Source organism: Fulmarus glacialis, unplaced genomic scaffold, assembly GCF_000690835.1.
Source record: "Fulmarus glacialis isolate BGI_N327 unplaced genomic scaffold, ASM69083v1 scaffold3274, whole genome shotgun sequence".
Taxonomy (NCBI): Eukaryota; Metazoa; Chordata; class Aves; order Procellariiformes; family Procellariidae; genus Fulmarus; species Fulmarus glacialis.
Window position 1 is genome coordinate 58,756 of NW_009207234.1, and position 21,679 is coordinate 80,434.

At 39.2% G+C, this 21,679-nt stretch overlaps 1 protein-coding gene across 1 annotated transcript in view; it reads right to left on the bottom strand.

Annotated features, from left to right (window-relative positions):
* The window catches only part of CDH12 (cadherin 12, type 2 (N-cadherin 2)), a 50,892-nt gene extending 30,604 nt beyond the window's left edge, over window positions 1-20,288 (bottom strand). Inside the window, exons 1-3 of the mRNA XM_009575996.1 lie at window positions 20,138-20,288; window positions 19,098-19,285; window positions 9,505-9,758 (exon numbers count right to left, since the gene is read on the bottom strand). Coding sequence (XP_009574291.1) covers window positions 9,505-9,758; window positions 19,098-19,285; window positions 20,138-20,288 — 593 coding nt within the window. The remainder of the gene's footprint in view (window positions 1-9,504; window positions 9,759-19,097; window positions 19,286-20,137) is intronic.
* Between the last annotated feature and the right edge of the window lie 1,391 nt (window positions 20,289-21,679).

The window sequence follows — 21,679 nt, forward strand, 5'->3', positions numbered from 1 at the left end:
CTAAGTGCCTTTACTGCCATATAATAACACAAAAACAACAAGATGAGCGTAAGTAGAAAGGTCTTAGTGGCATCCCTTTGTTGACAGGTGGCAAAAACTAGAGATGCCTGTGTAGGCGATGCTATATAAGTGGCAGAATTGTCTTTCATACTATATCACAACACACTTGCCAAACTTAAAAGTAAATACACCCCCAAATTTACTGATATATTAAAATATTTCTGACAGTTTTACCATGACTTTTCTTCGATCATTCCACTCAAAATGCCATACTTCTTTATGATTTTGTAGAGATTTTCAAAGGTACTTAGCACTGATGTAAAGCTATTGTAATAGTCCAAGTTGAGTGGTTTTGAACATCCCACTGAAATAATGTATCTAGTCTTTTAGTGGAAGCATAGCTTTGTATTTGTTAAAATATTTTGGTTTAAAAAGCAGAGAATTTTTGGATTATTTTGATAGAAGCCCAACTAAGTTGTTGTACTCCTCTGTCCTCTTTTCCAAAGGAGTTCAGCAGTATAATTTCTTGGACTGATATCCTGTGAGCTGTACTCCAGCCTTCCTATAATGAATTTTGTTTATACTGCACATCAGGTAGTGATTCTTTAGAGAAGGGCAGGTGGAATTGCTACACTTCGGGAGAAGGAGCAAACAATTCTTGTCAGAATGTCCCGAGCCTACCATCTTCACGCCTTTCATATAACACATGATCTTCCACATGAAAAAATAATACAGTTTGAGTCTTCTGCATACTACATGACTGGGTTCACAGTCCTTCATACATGGCTGCATACTTCTGCGTTTTTAATCAGGAGAGTGAAGGATTAGTGATTTTAGCAGTCAGTAGCTTACCTGATCTGGAATGAGTAATATCAGTGCAAACAAATAATACTCCACTCCTTTGGAAAAAATCGACCATTATGCAGAATTAATTGACAGGGAAGCAGTGGCTGCAGACAGCCAGACTCTAATGATGGGTCGGAGTCAAGCGAGGAAAGCTGTTAAACTTTTCATAAGCCTTATGAATCTTACATAAGAATTTTAGTAAAACACGCTAGGCAATATAGGAAATAAAATGTGCTGCAGTTCAGTTATCAACCCTTCCAAACTGCCAGTTCCGCCTGTCTACAAAATCCTGTGCTTTCTCCTCCCCTCTCCCTTTAAAGGTTTGGTTCATTTACTCATCGAACCCTTCAGTCAGCTCCATTGTCTGCTCTGCATTTCTCATTACCAGCTGAGTATCTTATCAAAAACTGTTGTCACTTGGAAAATGCATTGTTTTCATTCAGTTTTAACATCATTTTTCCTGCCTCATTGAGCAGGCGGAACTGCAAGTCACCCAGGCAGACGGAAAGCTTTGTCCTGTAGTTTAATTAAGTCTCAGTTGTTTGGACTGTGAGCAGCAGTAGAAGGCACGTTGGACTTAACCCCCTCACTCCAGGCTTAGCAGTCAATATTGCAACGGTGGGAAAGCAGTAGAGCACTTTCTGTTCCAGCACCACAAATTATAGGCCCTGAACACCATTTCACCCTGATTTTGAAAGGTGTACATTTGCCCTTTGCACTGCTGCCCATGGTCTGTACTTTCCACCTTCATCCTGCCCATAACACGAAGGACCCCCCACCCACATTCACCGAGGCACCCAGGCACTGGAGGGTGCATCTCACGTTTGGTGAAGAGGAGAGCAGAGCTCCTGCTTTGCTGGTTTTAGGTGGGGAAAGGGCATGCTGGGATGGGCATCTGGATGTCTATCAATACCTCTATCAATGGGCAGAGTGAGTATAGAAACACAGGGCACAAATGAGTGTGAGTGAACCCCCCCCAACCCTTAAGAAAGCTGAGAGAGGGAAAACAGATGCCATGACTCCGTCAGATACTCAGCCACAGTAGAAGCTGAAACTTTATTTTGTACTTGGGTGTGTGTGACCTAAACACCATGGGATAAGACAGAGATGCTTCCTGGGCCTCTGTTTCCATGCCTGGCCTGCAATGCTCTGCCTTCTGATAAAGTGCTAAGGCAGTAAGTAGCACAGCTGCTATAGAGGAGAGCAGGCCTAGTGGCATAAATTCAACAGGAATAATGTTTGATTGCTTTGCTTTTGCACCATGTAAATATTAGCTCTGTTCTTTATCTTTTGGCTACTAAAATCTGAACAAATCTCTCATATTTTTCCCCAGAAAAATGCTGAAGTAAAATGCTGATGCTGAGACAATCAAAGAAAAAGCAAATAACAGCAATCATGCTGACTCTAGAGAAAACTGCAGCACACAGCAGAGGATTTATTGCTTGCTTAGATCCTCAGCTGGGACTCACTTGGATTGTCAGCTGGATCTGCAAGAGGAAACACTCAGTGAAGTCAGGAATTGGAGGCTACATTGTTGCTTTGAAGCTGGTTTGAAGCTCTTATAAAGTAACAGCTCATTCAGGACAGCTCTGATACTGCAGGAGCTGCTGCATTTTCCTTTTTTGTTTCTCCTCCCCAATCCTCTGCATGTATAAAGGAAGCCAGAATCTGCAGAGATCAATACAAGTATGGAGTCACCTTTTCAAAGGTTTTATGAATTTCATAAGGGCCCCAGGCAAAAGTTGCTGGATAAGCACTTCCTTGCTCTCCCTTGCATGCCGGTGGTCTGACCTAAGCCAAGTCAGGTCCCATCATTTGCCTCTAAAATCGGTTCTTCTCTTCTCCTACCTGAGCTGGAATTTCTGCCCTCTGTTTCCTCCACACTATTTTCAGATTTACTGCCTAAATGAATCTGTTATTATAAATCTGTAGACTTATTATTTACATGAATGCTGACAGCAGTCTTTTTAATTATTTTCTTTAGTGTTTGCACATACTGAACCTCAGCATTGTATTTAGATTATCTTTGCTCCTTTTTCACATCCAGCCATCTTAGATGATCCTGTGCCTGTGTCACAGAATCACAGAAGGGTTGAGGTTGGAAGGGACCTCTGGAGATCATCTGGTCCAAACACCCTGCTCAAGCAGGGCCATCTAGAGCCAGTTGGCCAGATGTTTTTTTAATACCTCCACGGAGGGAGACTCCACCACCTCCCTGGACAATATGTGCCAGTGGTCAGTCACCCTCACAGTTAACAAAGTGTTTCCTGATGTTCAGAGGGAACCTCCTGTGTTTCACTTTGTGCCCATTACCTCTGGTCCTGTCACTGGGCACCACTGCAAAGAGCCTGCCTCTGTCCTCCTTGCACCCTCCCTTCAGGTATTTATATGCATTTTTAAGACGCCCCTGAACCTTCCCTTCTCCAGGCTGAACAGTCCCAGCTCTCTCAGCCTTTCCTCATAGAAGAGATGCTCCAGTCCCTTCATCATTTTTGTGGCTTTTGCTGGACTTTCTCCAGTATGTCCATGTCTCTCTTGTACTGAGGAGCCCAGAACTGGACACAGTAAAAGTAGAAGTATCTGAGATCTGTCTGCATCTACAGTCAGGATGTGACTGAAACTTCCAAACATGTAGATCCCAAAAAGTATATAACTCTCAAAACCCCTGTTGTTTAAACTTCATTAACAAGCCTGCAAGCAAAAAAAAATATTGCCAAATATATAAGAAAGTTTATATGCAATAATTATTTAAACATAGTAATAAACTTGAGCTTTTTAGGACAGGAAAATAAAGCCAATATTTACAAACAGACCTAAAGGAGAAATTCAGATTGAAAGGACTTGGACTCTGACTAGGTTGTGATGATTAAAATAGTTATTCTTCTGGAAAGGGATGTAAGATATTTAATTAAAAATGTTAGGAAGCTTAATTTTATACCAGGAAGATGGTTTCAGGTTTGACTTTGTGTACCACTGCAGAATAACCAACTAACATGCTTCCCTGTAGCACATAAGTTTTACTTAGACATTGATTTAAGTCCTGACCCTTCATAATTCTCTTAGTGTCAAGCCCTGAGATGTTCACAGCTTGAGGTGATATGGCTGCAGCCATTAAACCTCTGTTTTAATCTCACAATTGCTTTCTAGAATGCTTGAGAAATCCATTGCTGGAGAAATTTGGAATAAAAGCCCTTGATCAAAAATCAGGAGGACTATTATTTGAGCTAAAGTAAAATTACAGTGTGTGCCTCTGGGATGCGAACTAGCTTTGCAAAATCACATCACCATGTGGTACAAGTGCTGTGAAGTAAACCAGAACTATTATGGTCATGTTGTTCCCCTCCTTTCACTCTGGCTTCTTAGCTATTCTCAATTAATTTAAAAGCTTTCCCTGCCAAGTTGTTCTTTTCTGCCTTGGAGCTGAATGCACACTTCTTGATTTTCAGCATCCACTTCCCTCACAAACGGGTCATTCACTGAAAGCAGTAGTCCATAAACTCTTGAATCTACACATACTTTTAGTTCTAAACTCCTGACTGACATTTTATAGCTTAATATGATTGCATATGCCAACTGAAGATCACTTTCTGTTTTTCACAGGCTTCAGTAAGTTGATGAATTACTGATTGTAACTAAAGGTTACTGGTCTCTCTCAGTTTAAAATGTTGTTTTCAGTTGGTTTTGACTTGCTGGACTTAGGAAATAGTATTTCATGCTGCAAGTGCTTCCAGGAGTCGATCCAGGAAAATTTATGCATGTCAAATGAATCCTAGCAATCTTTTATTTGGGAAGGTCTGACCTTCCTCTAGCGTGGGATTTCTGACTTGTGTCAGAAAGTACTCACCTTTCCTCCATGTTCCTGCCAGTCCTGTGAAAACTCACACAGATCAAGAAGTCAGTCTGCATATGCTCCAAAATGACAAAGAAGGGTTTTTCAGCTCAAATCTCTGGCTGTTCCAAGTGAACATGCTGCAGCATCACAGAGGACTAATGAGTGACAGTACATTTACCTTCCCCACCAAAGAATGGTGTGTGATCCCTTCAGCCTATAGATTTAAGATTAAGGTTAAAACAGTCTATAGATTTAAGATTAAGGTTAAAACAAATCTGCACTTATTTTGTGGTGGCTACTTGTGGTAGCTTCAAGCTGATCACTGGAACCGAGGTACTACAGTCCTTGAATTAATACAACTGAGTCTCTTGTCAACTGAGCTGTGGTAACTGTCTGCTTGTGTGCACCTAATCCATTGCAAATGTGAAATAAAACATATTAATTTAAACTACCGTGAAGGGGATTACCATAATAATTTGTTATACATATCTTGTTTCACAGTAAAAGTAAAGCAGAGAGATACAGTCAGTTGCTGTGACTCTGCTGAAGAGCAGGAATTCATGAAGCTGCAAGGAAACAGTTCCTTTTGAAAGACAGTTTATGCACAGAAGTGGAAGATTTTTCTGCCTTGTGTTAGAAGAGAAGTCACCTTTCTGTTCAGTTCAGTTCCCTTAAAACCACCTAGTTGCTGAGGAGGAAGCAGCTAATTCAAACCTAGAGAACGGCAGAGCAGTACATGGGATCGTATGGGAAGGAACTTACAGGAAGAGGACCGCCGTGAACTAGTTCAGAAAATAAATAAGGCTTTTCTTTTGGAAACACATGCAGGGAATACAGTCTTGTCCCCAAGATACTGAGGGCAGGATTGACCTGTGACTAGTACACACACCTTTTTTCTTTCTTTAATATCACGGTTTCATGACTCTGGGCTTGGGCAGTAAAATGCACAGTCCCCTCTGCTTTCCTGCTTTGAGTGGTTCTTGTGGTTCATAAGGCAAAATTCCTGAGTCAAGCTGAGAAGATCTGAAGGGCAGTGTTGTGGCACAGAATATGAAACTCATTGTAATTGGAGTCATATCTGGGGTTCACATCAGGGGCAAAAATCCTTTCATGCTTTTTGCAAGAAGATCATCTCCAAGGAAATCTGACAACTTCAAAGGTGTCAGTGCAAAGCTGTTGAACTTCACACACACTGTTAGATAAAGCTCGCTATTCTAGAAAGTATTGCAGATAACCCAGTCTTGCCATCCATTTGCACTTTCTTGTTATTTAGACAGCTTTGTCTATAACATTCATGCTGTATGGACACATATAAAAGTGATTTTTAGGAAGTCCTAAAATGCCTTGTACCAGAAGTACAAGGATCTTTACTAAAAACATTTGCATATTTACAAATTACATACATTATAATACACTACAACACAGGTGCTTTTTTTTCCCTCCCAGATAGCTTGTAACCATCGTAAACTAGAGGAGTCTGAGAACATGAGATCATTGTTCTTTTTGAAGTGCTTTGGGATTTTTAATGGCCACAAAGTACATGTTCATCTTAACATTCATGATGAGCCTTTCTTACAGAACTATGGATAAAATGGGAATAGACAAAATAGCTCTCCTGAGACACATAAACTCCAGATTAAAAACAGTTTGAAAATCAGGTGCACTGGGGTAATGTTCCAAAACAGCTTCAAAGCCAGTCACCCTTGCAGGTGTTGAATACCTGCGGCCCCTTTTCTCCATGTGCTTATTTTCCTGTTTCTTGCTGAATGTGTGCTCTGTGCCATTTCATTTCAACATCTCCAACAAATGTTATTCCACAAAACAAACCTTTTAAATTTCCTGACTCGTCCAAAAACTTGATTCCAGTAACAGGAGAAAATGGAAAAATAATATAAACCTCAACATTTTCAATGGCTTCCAGCAAAATATTTTTCTTTTTCTACCAGCTGAATCCAGTCTTCATTCTTAGCTGTTATCTCCCCCTTCCTGATGTGTCTAGCGTAACAGAGCTACAGTTTTTGTCTGATGACATGGATTTAGTTGCTGTGACTAGTGCTGCTTCCTTTCATGTGAACTGTTCTAGCCTGCTTTGTTCTCCAGAGTTTTGCCTTCTGTCGCACACAGTGCAGATTTGTCTTTTATCCCAGTCTCTATTGTTTGGCAGATTGTTGATTTTTGTTGTTGTTGTAATGGGCATCTTAATGGCCAAACTGCTCTAGGAAAACATTTCAGAGAAAATGAACGAATTTGTAGAGAAACTGTGCCACCCAGCAAATTGTGTGGGCTGTTGCCTCAAAGAACATTACTTGCTTTTCTATGTTTGTTTAGAGGGTATCTTTACTCAGAAGATGCTCGGACTCCTTCTTTAAAATATGACGACATTGATAAGGCCTTTCTTTACATCTATGAGACGATCTAGATTTTAAACAGCTGAAAGGGCATAATTGGTTAAGATATATTAAGAAGTTGTAATCATAGGCAACTCTTTCAAACTACTTTATGCTTTTCTAACTTCCCAACATGTACTTTTTGTTTTTTTTCAGTCAGAGGATAAAAAACCTACGGAATATTGAACACTAATACATCAGTAACTAAAAATCGCATATAATTTCTTTTTCTGCTTGCACTAGTCATCATTTCGATACAGGTAGATTCTTCCAGAGCACAAAAGCATAGTCAAATCTCTGATAAATTAGTAAGAATCTTATCATTAAATTCAAAGAGCTGGAGATCAAGCTAAATACAGAGAATCAAATATATCCTCAGGTAAATGAGAGCCAAGGAAGAGATTTCAGGACTGAAACATGAAAAACTGATAGAAATAAATGGTCTTACAATGCCAGAAGAGAGCTGCATGGAGAGGTTTCCAGCTTAATATTCTCAGCATGTCAGCTGGCTTACTGGAACACATCCCTCTCCTTAAAGCAAAGTATCTCCCTCCAAAGTCCACCGAATTCAATGTGTGCCTTACTGCTGGGTAGGAGCGGGTCCCTCTGAGAAATCTGTAATACTGGGACATACTTCATGCTTTTCCCCGGGCATGAGCCAGCTGAATTGGTTCATAAAATGTGACCCTGGGAGCACTTCTGTAGTTTGTCAGTGTAAGGGGTCAGCAAGTAGAGCACTGAGACTAAAATGCAAGGGTATTTTATAATATTCCTAATCTTTTAACTGTAGATGGGCATTTGGACACCCAAGTAATGATTTCAGGGTTAAAAAAGGTAGACGTGGCCACTTTCAAATGGCCACACTTTTTAGTATTCAATATTACAGTGAGCGCAGTGTATGGAGAAACCATCGTGAGATGATGATTTTTCCTGTGTAGTTGCAAATGCGGGATCAGTAACTAAAGCACTTGAGTCTCCTAGGAGGGTTTGTGAAATAAAAAACTCTCACTGAGGAATGGTTATACATTCAAATGATTCTGCTGTCATACGAAAAACTGCTCAACAGTATGATTAAAGGCTTATCTGGTTGCAAGAGACTATGGTTTTCAACAGAATATTGACTTCAGTGGGGCTATTTTCATAGGCTACCATCAGGGAAAAAGGTTCCCACTTGAGTCTTTGTTAGTGAAGGTTTTGATCCTTTGTCAGGGAAGGAATGTGTCACAGATGCATGAACAAATTCATTTCTGTATTAGAAAAGAATGAAGAATGTATTTTAAAAAAAGGTAGTGAAACAAACAACATTAGTAATAGTTTTTAAAATTAATTAACAGTGAATTGACGAAGCAGGAGCTAAACAGTCACTGTTGCATGTTAAATTTTTGCATATGATTACAACATATCATCTAGCATGTTTATTGTATATTTTGAGAATATAAGTACTGAGTCAACATACACATAGTTAAAAAACATGGATTAAAAAGTCCAAATTAAATTTGTAGTCAAATATGTATGAGTGTGTATGCACTTGGTAGATGCTAGTAGCATCTTCCTGTTCCATCATAGTCCCATTTGATACACATTAATATTTAAAGATTGATGACTTCCATTATGTCTGCAATATTGCTCATGAAAATCTGCAAAAAAAATATTTCCTGTAGTCAGGTAGGTCCAGCATGAATTAGTACTGGAAGTATGTGTAATGACCGCCTACATCTTAGACCGTGTCTGCACAGGAGCTTCCTTATTGGTACATGAGTCTGGCTCACTTTATAGTTTCTAATGTGTCTGGAAATACATCAGCAAAATCAATATATTACCTTTGTATAACAGCTCCCCTCTCCCTTTTATTTCAGGAAAATAAGCTATACCAGTAAATGAGAGGTTTTGCTGGCAGGGGTTTACTTGTGCTAAAGTCTGCTGAACACAGCCATGGTCGTCAGCAATCACGTCCCCACAGCCTTAGCCAAGGCAGATGTAGCAATTATTTATCAAAGCATCTGTTCTTTGCCAGATGTGAGTTGTTCTTGTGAAAGGGGTGGTGCTCACTGTTACCCGTTGAGGTATAACACAGAAATAGCATGTACAACCTCTTTTTTCACTACTGTACTTCAGAGCTGCTTTTGTGGAAGCCCCAGACAGCAGGCAAAACGAAGTTTTTACTTTCTTAGTCTGAGCACGTCATCTCTGAAGTCATGCCAGTACATGGTAACTTATATGATCTGTATGATAAGAAGCTGTCAGGACTTAATGTATTTTTCCAGATAACCCACCCAAACTAGCATCTCTTTTCAATATTTCTCAAAGCAGCAGTTATCTGTTACAGTGACAGACTTGGAACATTTTATATCTTCTTACTAAGCTCTTTGCCACCGAGACTGACTGTCAGCAGCACTTTGAGTTGTCTGGGAGTTACTGAAAGAGGAAAAGCTTTCTTACCTAACCGAGCTGCTGCCAGCATCGAGGTCTTGTGCTGTCACTGCACCTATAATGGTCCCCACAGGTGTGTCCTCATAAACCTCCATTGTGTACACAGGCTTGCTGAAAACTGGAGGTTCATCCATATCCAACACGTTTATCTTCACAGTGGCAGTATCTTTGAATGGACCCACCGAGTGAAATCGGTGGTCAAGATGGAGATTGGAGGCCTCAACTTTAAAGGTGTATGCCTTTTTTGTTTCAAAGTCTAGTGGCTGTAGAAAGAACAAAAGCAAAACATCAGATCTGACTGAAAAGTAAACATTGCAAAATCAGTTTGGTAGGGTTAATCTGACATAATGTAAGATGCCTTCAGTGTAAACTTCAGCTCCGGAGCTAACCATCTAAGCTTGTTTTGCAGTTCATCTCATGCTAAGGTGGTTTCTGAAAGAGGCCAGATGAATCATACCCAGGAAATGGCTGTTTCTCCACATCAAAAAAATCAGGATGACTGGCATGGATGTAAACAGTTACACTGAAGATGTCTGAAGTAAAATGAGTGAGATTCATCTCTTGTAAATGAGCCGTGTGCCAGTTAGCCAGAGATTTGCATTCACAACTCCCATGCATGGGCAATCAGCTGTCTCTAGCTGATCCAGTTCCTTAAACAGGACATTTCCATTTCTTTTAGCAGGGAAAGCTTTCAGAGGACCATGACAATGACGGAAATGAGCCCAAATGAAAACTCTGATGTATACCAATCCGTCAAACCAAACTTCAGGTGTGGTTTGGAATGTGAATTCAAACTTGATCCGAACCAAGTCTTTCCTGTACAATGTCTATCTTAGCAGTGAACTGTTATTGACGCTGTATATTTGAGCCGCAAATAAGTTGAAAAATGCAGACTTTGACTGTGTCTTATGATCCTAGATGTAATCCATAAGGTCTTGAAGGCAGCATAGCAGCTTTTGTGTACCTGGGTTTTTGATGGAAATGCATCCTGCAATCAGATTGTTTTAGTGTGGGTTTCCGTCAATGTACATCAATTTAGTGCCTTTGGTTTTAGAAAAGTAATCATCTCAAAAACCTTCATGCAGTCTTATTTAGTTGAAAAGACACAGAAGCTTTATTTTCAGTTAAAGGGTTTAGCTGTATTGGCTTTCATGTTGTTTTTAACGTTACTGACAGTCTTTTCCTCATGTCTGGGTAACACTGGCACCTAGTGGTTTCTGCCTATAATTGTAAAGTTGGAAATTTTCTAACGGGAAAGGACATGCTATCTGGAAAAGAGAGCAGGATCACAAGTGTATGAACAAGAATATTTCAATGTCTGTCATTTTTTTTCCCCCAGCTATCATTACCGCAGTGTTTCCAGTCATTTGTCACAGCTAGGGTAGATTTAAATGCTGCCATTTTTTGTCCTTATCACAACAGGACATAATGGGCCAGATGACTGGCTGGTGTAAACTGAAGTAGCTCCATTAAAATCAATTGAGTTACCTTGACTTATATTAGCTGGACAGCTAGCATAATGATTTTAAATCCTTATGAAAGACTTTATAATTTTAATAGACCAGATGGTCAGTCTTTTCTGAGCTGGGGACTTAAAATTAGCCATCCAAGTCTATATACCATAGAGATAATCAGGCTTGAAAGCCAGGTACGACTAACCAATCCACTACCACATGCAACCATCCTCCTACAGACAAAATTCCCAGTAAAAGCCAGTATGAGTTGCACCTTCATGACAGGATTGACAGAAAGAAGAAGAAACCAAGGCTAAGAAGAAACAGAAAAAAATGTGTGGTAGATATTGTGCCCTAGTGGTGAAAGCCTAAGCTGTTGGCCTTCACTACAAATGGACATGCTTGCTCATTATCTGAATGGTCACACTGTCTTTTCAGTTTCTGTACTACCCATGTTCACTGTTATGTATTGCCACCCCCCCCCCAAACAAGCAACTCCCCCCCCAACACTTCTCCAGCTGATTATATAAATTGTTAACACGTTTTCAAAAAATGTATTAAGGGGAGAAAACCTGGAGTTTAAAGAACCAGTCCAAAGTGGGAAAAGTCTAAGTATGAGGGGTTAAGCTAGAGATAAAAGATTAAGACAGAGAAAGCAAGAAATCTAAGCTCTCAATTAAGCAGTAATTCTAACTGATCTTCCACACCCCCAAAATTGCATTAAAACTGTTCAGACTGGCTCCTGTGTTGCATGAATATATTTGCAGATAGATGTGCTAATGGAAAGAGCCCCAATCCATGCGGTCCTTGCAGGCTGTCTTTCACTGAGTTACTCTTCAAGGCAGCAGTACCAGGTCACGGTCCTTGGCCAGTGCCCAGTCACCACTTTCATGATGCAAGGGGAACAGAGTCCTTGTTTGGGGATGGACAGAAAGAAATAAGATTTCAAGCAATTCTGTGTATTGGTGTGCTCAGGCTGGCATATTTTACTGCACAGCTACCCAGAAGTCGGAGTAGTGGCTGCATTACTTCTGTCCCCCCAGCATTACGGGGCACCACTATGGTATATTTTTGAAGAGACAGTTTGACCCCAAGAAAGGAAAATGCTTTCCCACTGTAACCTCAGAGCAACCCATTCTCTCCTTCTGTCCTTCTATGGGTCTGATGATAAACATAGTTAAAGGTTAAGCAATATGCGGCCAATGCAGAGCACAGGTGGCACTCAAAATAAGAAGAGATAGGCTGAAAGTGCTGAGCCATCGTCAGAGAAAGAAATCAGTGACAGACTCCCACAAAATAGCAGAATTTAGTCTTTTAATATAAGTGAGGCTAAACTGCAACTGAAATGTCTGTGGAAAGATGGGAAATGTTGCAAATGGTAAATCTAAGATTTAATTTGAAGAAGAAAAAGATTTTGTACAACATATATAATGCAGCAAAAGAGTATAGTTTCAATGTATTGTGTTTATGGGGAGTCCATGCTACAATCTCCTGATCAGTTCTGGTCTTCCCAGTTTTGTACAGTTGAACCATATAGATAGCTACTGACAGTCTCAAATTTTGGCATTTGTCTGATGTGCTCGGAGCCTGCCTGAAAACAGCAGAATTGAATGTCTGCCTAGCTCTCAGGCAAAACCTCTTGGATTTTTAGTTTTAAAGATGTTAAAATAGCATTTCTTTGTATTTCTTTTTTTAGTAGATGCCACTAAAATCAGTGAAGGAAATGAGTGGTCCACACAATATTTTAGCTGCTTTTTTTTTTTTTTAAACATATTTTGTTGCTACATAATAAATGTCTACAATGCTCAGCCCTATTTTCATTTAATATTTGTAATGCTGGTAAGGGTACAAACAGCAGAATGTTTGAATCTTGCAGAAAAAAACTGTAAGATTATTGAAACATCTTTCAATTAAACAGATTTTAATGTAATGACTTCACAGAGGTGGTGGGGAGGTTTAAATAACTAATAGAAATTTTTATTCCTTCTATAAAAATAATTATATTCAGAAAGCTAAGTTTGAATAAGGTTTTTATTTTACAAAAGTTAAGAGTTTTTCCACAGTAAGCAGCATTTTTGCTAATATTAGGCAGCATCTTATTAACTGTGAACTATTCAACAATTAGGGGAGTATTTCTAATTGATATTCTAAGTACCAGTGACAGAACAGATGTATTTGGCCCCCTTACCGGTTCTTATCTATGTTGCGGTTACAAGCTGCTCTGTATAGTTGCATAGTAAAGCACTATCAGCATATACACAGCTGTGTGCAGCAAAGGCATTCTACAAATCCCAAAATCAAATAGCACATACTGACAAATCACTTCATCTTGCAACTCTGGAAGTACCATAAATGGACTTATTTAGTATGACTAGGAAAGGACATAAAGAGCTCTGTGTTAGAAATAAATGTATTTTGAAATATTACAGTTGCATAGTAAAGCACTATCAGCATATACACAGCTGTGTGCAGCAAAGGCATTCTACAAATCCCAAAATCAAATAGCACATACTGACAAATCACTTCATCTTGCAACTCTGGAAGTACCATAAATGGACTTATTTAGTATGACTAGGAAAGGACATAAAGAGCTCTGTGTTAGAAATAAATGTATTTTGAAATATTACTCACTACTATATAGATGTATCTGTATCTAAATTTATATATTAGATAGATAGATAGATAGGTAGATGGGGAGAGAGAGAGAGAGAATTAAAGAACTGAAAGAAAAAAAAGTGGGCTAAAAGATATAATGAATTCTAATGAGAAGCATGGCAAGGGTGGGAAAAGAACTACCCTGTCAGTTTACCCTGCTTCACAAAGAGGCAGGACCAGAAACTCCAGACATTTCTGCTTCTTATCCACACAGAAGAGATAAAACAGTATTGTTTGTGATACAGGCTTTCATGATCCACACCTACAATGATGGAAAAGCCCTATTTTGGGATGAGACTGTAAGCCCCAGGAGATATGGATAGTTACGGACAGTAGCACTGGGTTGAGAAGCAGCACATATTAACTTAGGCGTGTCTTCATACTAGCACTGTGCAATTGCAGAACAACTCTGTCGTGCGCCTGTATCAAAACCTGGCAACACTTTCCCCTTGAAGATGGGTTGAGCGTCTATATATTTTGTGAAATACTGCCATCAGACTATTTGCTGTGCATTGACATGTTTCAGCAATTGCACTTCTGCACTGGACTTTAAATAGCATAAGGAAATAATTGGTATTATAGAGCAGGTTGGCTTATTAAAGCAAGCTCTAGATCAACCAGGAACATTCATTAATCACAGAGATGAGGACGCACAGTAAAAAATGAGATCTGAAAAACCAAATCTGAAGTGAGTGTTTCAAGATCTGATGGGAAGTGGGCAAAATATATGTATGTTCTCTATCTGGAGAAGGGAAGAATCTGACCAGTGTCCGGGGTTCAGCTGTTTGCTGCTTTCAAGCATCTGACCCGTTTCTGCAGATGCCTTTCATTGTTCCAAGAAAAAACAAACCCAACAGCTGTATCTGCAAACCACAGAGACTGAATGTCTCCCCTTCCTCACCCTTCTTGTTGTTGTCTGTGGCTGCCATGGTCTTTATGATTACGTCTGCACCTGGGTGACCACTTTCTGCCTGTACTGAAGGACTTAATATCGCCTGCTCTTCCTCATCAAAATGTAAAACCACAATTCCCACTCACACAAATTCATGAGTTATGATTATAGGCAGACGGTGCCTACGCACACATCTGCAGAGGGTATTCCCTGACTCTGGAGAATGAAGGGGTGGGGTGAGCAGTCTGTACAGTCTTGCTAGTAAAGCAAGTAGTAGCAGTAATGCAATTCTGGCTGAGGGATGTCAGGAGTCTGTCTTATGCTCACTATTTTGGTGTACACATGCTATCAGACTGCTCTTACATTTTAGCAATGTCCCACCCAGATGGGGTGTCTCATGAGCAAGACAACTTTAAAGGCTTTTTAAAAGTGGCCCCTGAGGTTACAAGGAAGCATACACTCCAAACACCTCCCTGCAGCTACTGGGTCTGTTCCTCGTTCCCCCAGTTTCTGTTATTTTGTCATCACTAAAGTTACTGTGTCTCATCACGCAGTGCTGACATGCTGTGATTTCATGGATCCAGCTTTGTCACCTGATCAGCTAGCAGTGGTACATGGCTTACAAAAAATAAGATGCAGATGTTCCCTGAGCTTCCACTGACCCACATGGAGAAGCTCACCCAGTATACTGCAACAGTGTAGGATCATACCAGGTGAAGCCTAGAAACAGTTTTTTGCTGGGTTTTAATGACACTCTGCACAAATAGGTAAAGTAATGTCTGAGCCAGACTCAGTGCTTGAACCCAGCTCGATTTCTGGGTTAGCTCATGCTGAGCCACTTAAGAGGCTTCTGCACACAATGGGTTTATCCTATAAACTCATCCCTAGTTAAATAAACTTAATGTCAACTGTTCAGTGAAGCTTGGATCCTTCCGTTTTCCTTTTCTGTTGGATGTAGTCATTCAAGATTTCTTATCAGTTTCAATAAAATCAGGACCTTGCCTGGGACTGACATATTTTCCCTCCATACCTGGGAGCACTACTCCGTGCCCCACCTGAGGCCACTACACTCCAGCATGAAGGAGATGGTCCCTTCTGTCACCCTGCTTCTTGTAGCTTACGCTCACTGCAGTTTGCTGAAGCATTCAGGTACTACATAAATATAAAACCCAATAAACACTGTATAAAATAGCACCAGACAAGGGAAGAAATTGGTCATTCTATTCCTAATATAGTAATATTTCTTACTCTTATAGAGAACTGTATGCAGCACTATCTTAAAGCCAGACATTTTCTCTTTTTTTATTGATATTATTTTCCCTTTTTTTTGAGAAAAAGAGGAAGCTATTGCAGTACTAACCACACAGTGGTGCTAAATGGCATTTGGATCATTTCTTTAGCAGAGTATAAGAAAAGCTATTCCATTTTTAATATATGTAAATAGCACAAGAGTAGTAGTAATCAAGCTTATATTGGATCATAGCACGAAAATAAATCAGCAAGCAAAACAGATGATTTAAGATGTGCACCTTGTCTAGCTGTAGCTGTTTGTGCGCATTTAGTGTCCAAGAAGCAGAAAATGGCCTTTTGCCTCCGCCAATGCACTTAGCATGCTGAAAAGAACAGTTTGGCTTGTGCAATTTTTTATCATCAAATATATTTTCCACCAAAAATAAATGTAGTCCAGGAAGGCTTCATTTTTCTCAATTTTGATATAGAAATGTCTCAATTTTTTTTGCGTAACAACAGAACAGAAAAACTTCTATGCAGTGACTGACAGTTCCTGGCTGCAAGAAATTTTTCAGGAAAAATAAAAGCAAACTTTATAAATGGTTTTGAAACGGCTCAGCACTGAATTACTGCAGCACTTACAGCATCAGAATATGCTATGATACAGAAAAAAGTACAAACCTGTTTTTAAAGCACATGGCACTTTTTATTAGTGGCTTTGGCTGTTTATTATTTGTAATTCATAATTGAAAGTGTTGGTCCTATTCATTCACCAGCTTTGATTTAAAGAAGGACTTAAATGCATGTCTAACTTAAATGTTTGTGTAATCCCACAAGGTCAAATCAGTGTTTTGAACACCATGCAATGTGAAACTCCTTCTATGCAGGCAAATGAATAGTGCTGTGTCAGGCTTGTACAGTACAGGTAGCATGTGTTTTAATAGGTGTCTACAGAATTGTGAACGTCCAGCACTTCTGAAAATCTGAAAACTTCAACCCATGAAAATACATGTTTATATTATTACAAGTGTAGAGGCTATGAAAAGACAACTGAATTAACACTATCTTTAAGAATCCGGATCGCTTTTGTTTAACCTGGGATCCAGCAAGGAACTTAAGTAGATGGATTTTGCATGATTCCAAAACATCTTAAAACACTTGGATCATTTAAAGCTTAGTGAATGGGACCTTTTCCCTGAGAAAAGTTTTGTGAAGGGCAACGTGCAGGGTCTGTATAAAGGCATTCTATTCTGGAGGACCTGCATGTTGGGTTTATCTTCTTTCCATACTCCTGCATAGAACAAAGCTGGCATTCCCTGACCTTCACAGCCTGTCACTGTCCCCAGACTCACTGCGATGAATAAGATTAAGAATGGATTAGGATTATATTTTTTCCCCTCCTGTTCAGTGACATCGTTTACATTAGGCAACATCAACCAATGTTCTGTTGTTGTAAAAGTGCCCTAAACTTTCAAATATGCTTTATCTTGTTACTGAAAAGACTAAATAAATGCAGTGAAACACAATGACCAACTCTAATGTATCTGGATATAGAATTAGTTGTGTCAATTTTTATTTTTTTTTAAGTTCATGGTTCAATTAGATATTACGTAATTCCCTATATAGCAGTGTCAAAAGTGGCCAGGCATTTTGCCTGTGTTGGTCCTAAGATAACTGTAACAGGCAAATTCATATGTGGATGCTTTTCATCAGAAACAAATATTGTATTGTATTGTAACAAATATTGCACACTGTTTGAATCTGCATTGCCAATTTGAATGTTTTGCCTATACAGTCTAATATATACTTAACCATAGGTATGGAAAAATTCCATTGCTGTGTATAAAAACAAGCAGCACAGCTGAGATTTAGGACTAATCCAGGGAGAACTGAATGCTATCAAAAACCTACTCTTGATGCTCAAACATTCATTTTTCAATGGTTCCCATTCATTGCTGTTTCCAACCGGCAGTGCATATGGAGGGGCATGCAGCTGCTCAGCCTGACAGTTCCAGATGGAGTTATTTTTGAGTCATCTGGATAGAGGGAAAAAGGTGATCAGAACGATTTTTTAAAATGAAACGAAGTTTACAAATTCACATAAGGAGGAAACGGTACATTTAAACTTTTAGTCAGAAAAGAAGGGGGTGCGTGAAGAGTGCAAAGAGTTTGTGTCTCATTGACAAATTACTTCCTGAGGGTATCGTAGCTTCCATTTTATGTCACTAAAACTAGCAGAAGAGTAAGTGACTTAACATCATCTGGTCCTTTAATGCACCCATGGATAATTTACTGTTTCCTGGGTCAAGAGGCTGAAGCCAGGAATTTCATTGTTAGAATGAGTATAATGCAAATATAGATCCATGGTCAGAGCCAGGGGAAATTTAAGTATGTAAATTCTAAATTTTATTGGAACTAAAGCTTCTCTTTTCCTAAAGCTTGTCTTAATGCACATGTCCAGAAGTCTTTCCTTCCCAGATCCTTGGGAAGTGTTCAGCTCATAGATGTGTTTATTTTACAAAAATTGCACCTACAAGCATGAGCTGTGTATAAAACATAACCTGGCCTTTCAAAATGAGCTGGTGGTTCAGATTTCTTTCTACTGAATAAGCTGATCATTAGTATACGTGTACGTGCCTAGGCTCAGAAGACAGCCATTGGTTAAAATGTGACTGTCCCTGTTTTGGATCTCTCCTACTGAGTGCTTTAATCACTAAATTCCAAATAACACTTAACCTTTCCATCTTCAAAATTCATAAATTCAGTAATCCTGAACTTATTCTAGTACACTAAAGCAACATCATCTGCTGAGATGCAGTGTGCTTCCTTGCATGAATATCTGTTAACCAGCTATGTGGGACACTATTAGGAGACTGGAAGTAGGACATGTTGATTTGCAACTATTTGGGACTCCTCTACCCTGAGTTAAAACTCTGTTCACCACAGTACTGTATCACAGTTTCATTATTAAAATAACAAATATAAAATAAAAATTTTCAAAATAAAATGCTTACAAGTGAGTATAAAACATAAAATATAGCCTTTTAATTCCATGTGCTGAACTGGAGCATTTTTCATCTGGTGTTAGGTGCAAAACTTCCCATAAAAGAGAAATCATACTTTCCAGAAAGATATAAGAATTACTTCTCTGCCATTAAAACTGACATTATTTGTGAAAAGTCATACCTGATTGTACATGAAATGAAACACTAAACTCCAATTTATTTTAAGACTAAGATCACAACCATAGATTCTAATAAAGATACAAACTACTGTGTATTACTTATGAGGTATAATTGCACAACATTTAATTCTCTTATCTAGTTTCTCACTTAAGCCATAGGTACACATACCCCATCGGTGCCACATACCTTTTTCAGTTTGATGACTCCTTCCTGGGTGTTCTCATCTGTTGTGATGTCAAACAAGTTTCCTCCATCTCCTGGAACTATGTTGTACTCAATTTCTGCATTTTTCCCAAAATCAGGGTCCACAGCTCTGATCCTTCCAATAGCAGAACCAACATGAGAGGACTCAGGTACTTTTAAATGGAAGATACCTGTGACAAAGTGGTAAACAGTCATTCTTAGGATTTCTTGATAATTAACATAGCATGTTTGATTAAACCCATGGAGCCTGTGCAAAATAAACACACTTAAATCATCCAATTAAAATGATGAGGTCAAAACAACAAAGGATTAGAAAAAGATATGCATATTTTACCCACTGAACATGTTAATTTCCCCTAGTTTCTAGATTTGGTCCAGTGCAACTGCAAGGGCCTTAGCATCTCTATCTCTTGAAAAAGCTATCTTTTTTCTATCTTTAATTTTACCCATATGGTCGACTCTTTTGAATTAAATTCCACTTGTACACAGTACATGTTTATAAGCATTTTCCTCCTTCTATGTTTAACAGTTTTTAGTATCTGAATTTTTATTTTGTTTGAGAAAATATGTCTATGCATTTCACAGAAGTTGCAAGGAAAAATTAAGTGGAAAAAGGATTTCCACCCATTTCTGTAATATTCAGTATTATAATTACATGTACAACTCCCTGTGGGGGGAAGATATAAAGAGTATTTTTTATAAATTAGCCGCCAGAGGGTGCTCTTTCTAAAATTTCAGTGTTAAACATAAATTTTTAGCTCTTCACACTTTTATTTTCAGTTTATTTACTACTAGTGGTAATAAAAGTTCAAAAAAAAAAAAAAACCCACACGAAAATTACACACACTTTTACAGTAAGCATTACTACCGTTATGTGAGGACAAAATGGTTTCGTTCAGGGAAACAGCTATGTTGAAAAAATGCTAGACATAATAGTTAAAATAGCTAAAAGAGAAGGTCTAAAATACTTTGAGTCAGCCTTGACTTTAACGACATCAGTAGCAGCAGGCCTTAGTTTATACCACCGTGCCCTGATTCATTAGACCGCTGCCGAAGCACCTGCCTTTCCTGCTCAGCCGCACCTCTCGCTGGAGTTGTTATTTTGCACAGCTGGTAACGAACACCACCGTGGCGAGTATTTCCAGTGGGCAGGTAGTGCTCGCCTTTCTTCATGCAGCAGCCTTTGCTCTCAAAGCCGCCAGCAGCTTTTGGAGCTGATTTCTGCGGGCCCGGGATGTCTGATTCACTTCACCCTGGCTCTGAACAAAGCCGGCATTTGCTTGCCCCATCAACCGCACATTTCGTTTTCCTGGGTCATCCTCCAACAGCTCTCACAGAGCCGTCGCTTCAGAGCAGGAAAACGTTGGCAATGGCCTCTCTGGTCCTCTACGTGTGAATACGTAGGAGGAAATTTACACCTCTTTTTCAACAGTATAGCAGGACAGGCATCTGTGACTAGCGGGAGGCACAATAGGGGGATGTCTCAGAGATTTCCTCCCGGTAGTGGTTCAGTCACACTTCACAAAATAAGGCTCTGAGAAGTTGTATAACATGTAACAGCAGGATAGATGACTTTCGCATCCAGCCGCTGAATTAAACAGCAGACACTGCTCCCTGTCATTATCTCCTTACAGTGCGTGCTGTGTCAGCTTTTTCAGCTTTACAATACTTCCAGGTGAGGAAAAAAAATGGCATTAGCACTGCTGGATTAGGAGCAAACCTACTCTTTTGTGAGCTAGTAGTTTGTGCTATGGTACCTAGATAACTGTCTATTTGATTGCCTCTGAAAAAATGAGTTTTGTCTGCTTCCTCCCTCTGTCCATCAATATGCAAAGTATATCTGAAGGCAAATCTTGCTTTATTTGTTTGAGAAAATCCCTGCAAGTAAAGTCCGCTTGTGTCAGCATCCACATTTGGACATTACCATGTGTGGCTTTGTAGTACTCATTGACTGAGCTACTAAGGGTTGTGCAATTATTATTTCACTATTTTTTCCAAGAGAACATACTAAAGGAACCTTTCCTTCTTCTCTTTCCATGGGAATGTACTAAAGAAAGCTTTACTTTTTCCTCTTCCTCTTATAACACCTGGAAAGGAGAACTATGATGCAAAATATTATAAAGACAGAGGACCCTCAGCTACTTCTTAGTTATACTTCAATGACTCTGAGTAAAAAATCAAATTTTAACATGGTGTGCAGGAGACAATCACAAATCCTCCTATTATCTAATGTCACTTACAAATATGCATATTATTGGGTCTCTACTATGCAAGTTATTCAGAAGAGGTGGAAGAAAAGGGATTCAAAAGGGCTCTGCCTACACTTGAATCTTATATTATGTTTCCACAGCATAGTTCTAGCCCTGATGCCCAGGTCTTTTATAGACCCTTACATTGTATGACAGAAATCATTGCTACAGTGTTTGCTCTTTACAGCCACAATTTTGGTGAACATAAAATGTAAGAGCATATGATAATGGCTTTTCCCTTCTTTGCCTGGTTGATCTATTCTTAGTGAACTGAAGAGCACTCATTCATTAAAACAAACTTTTCTCTATAAATAC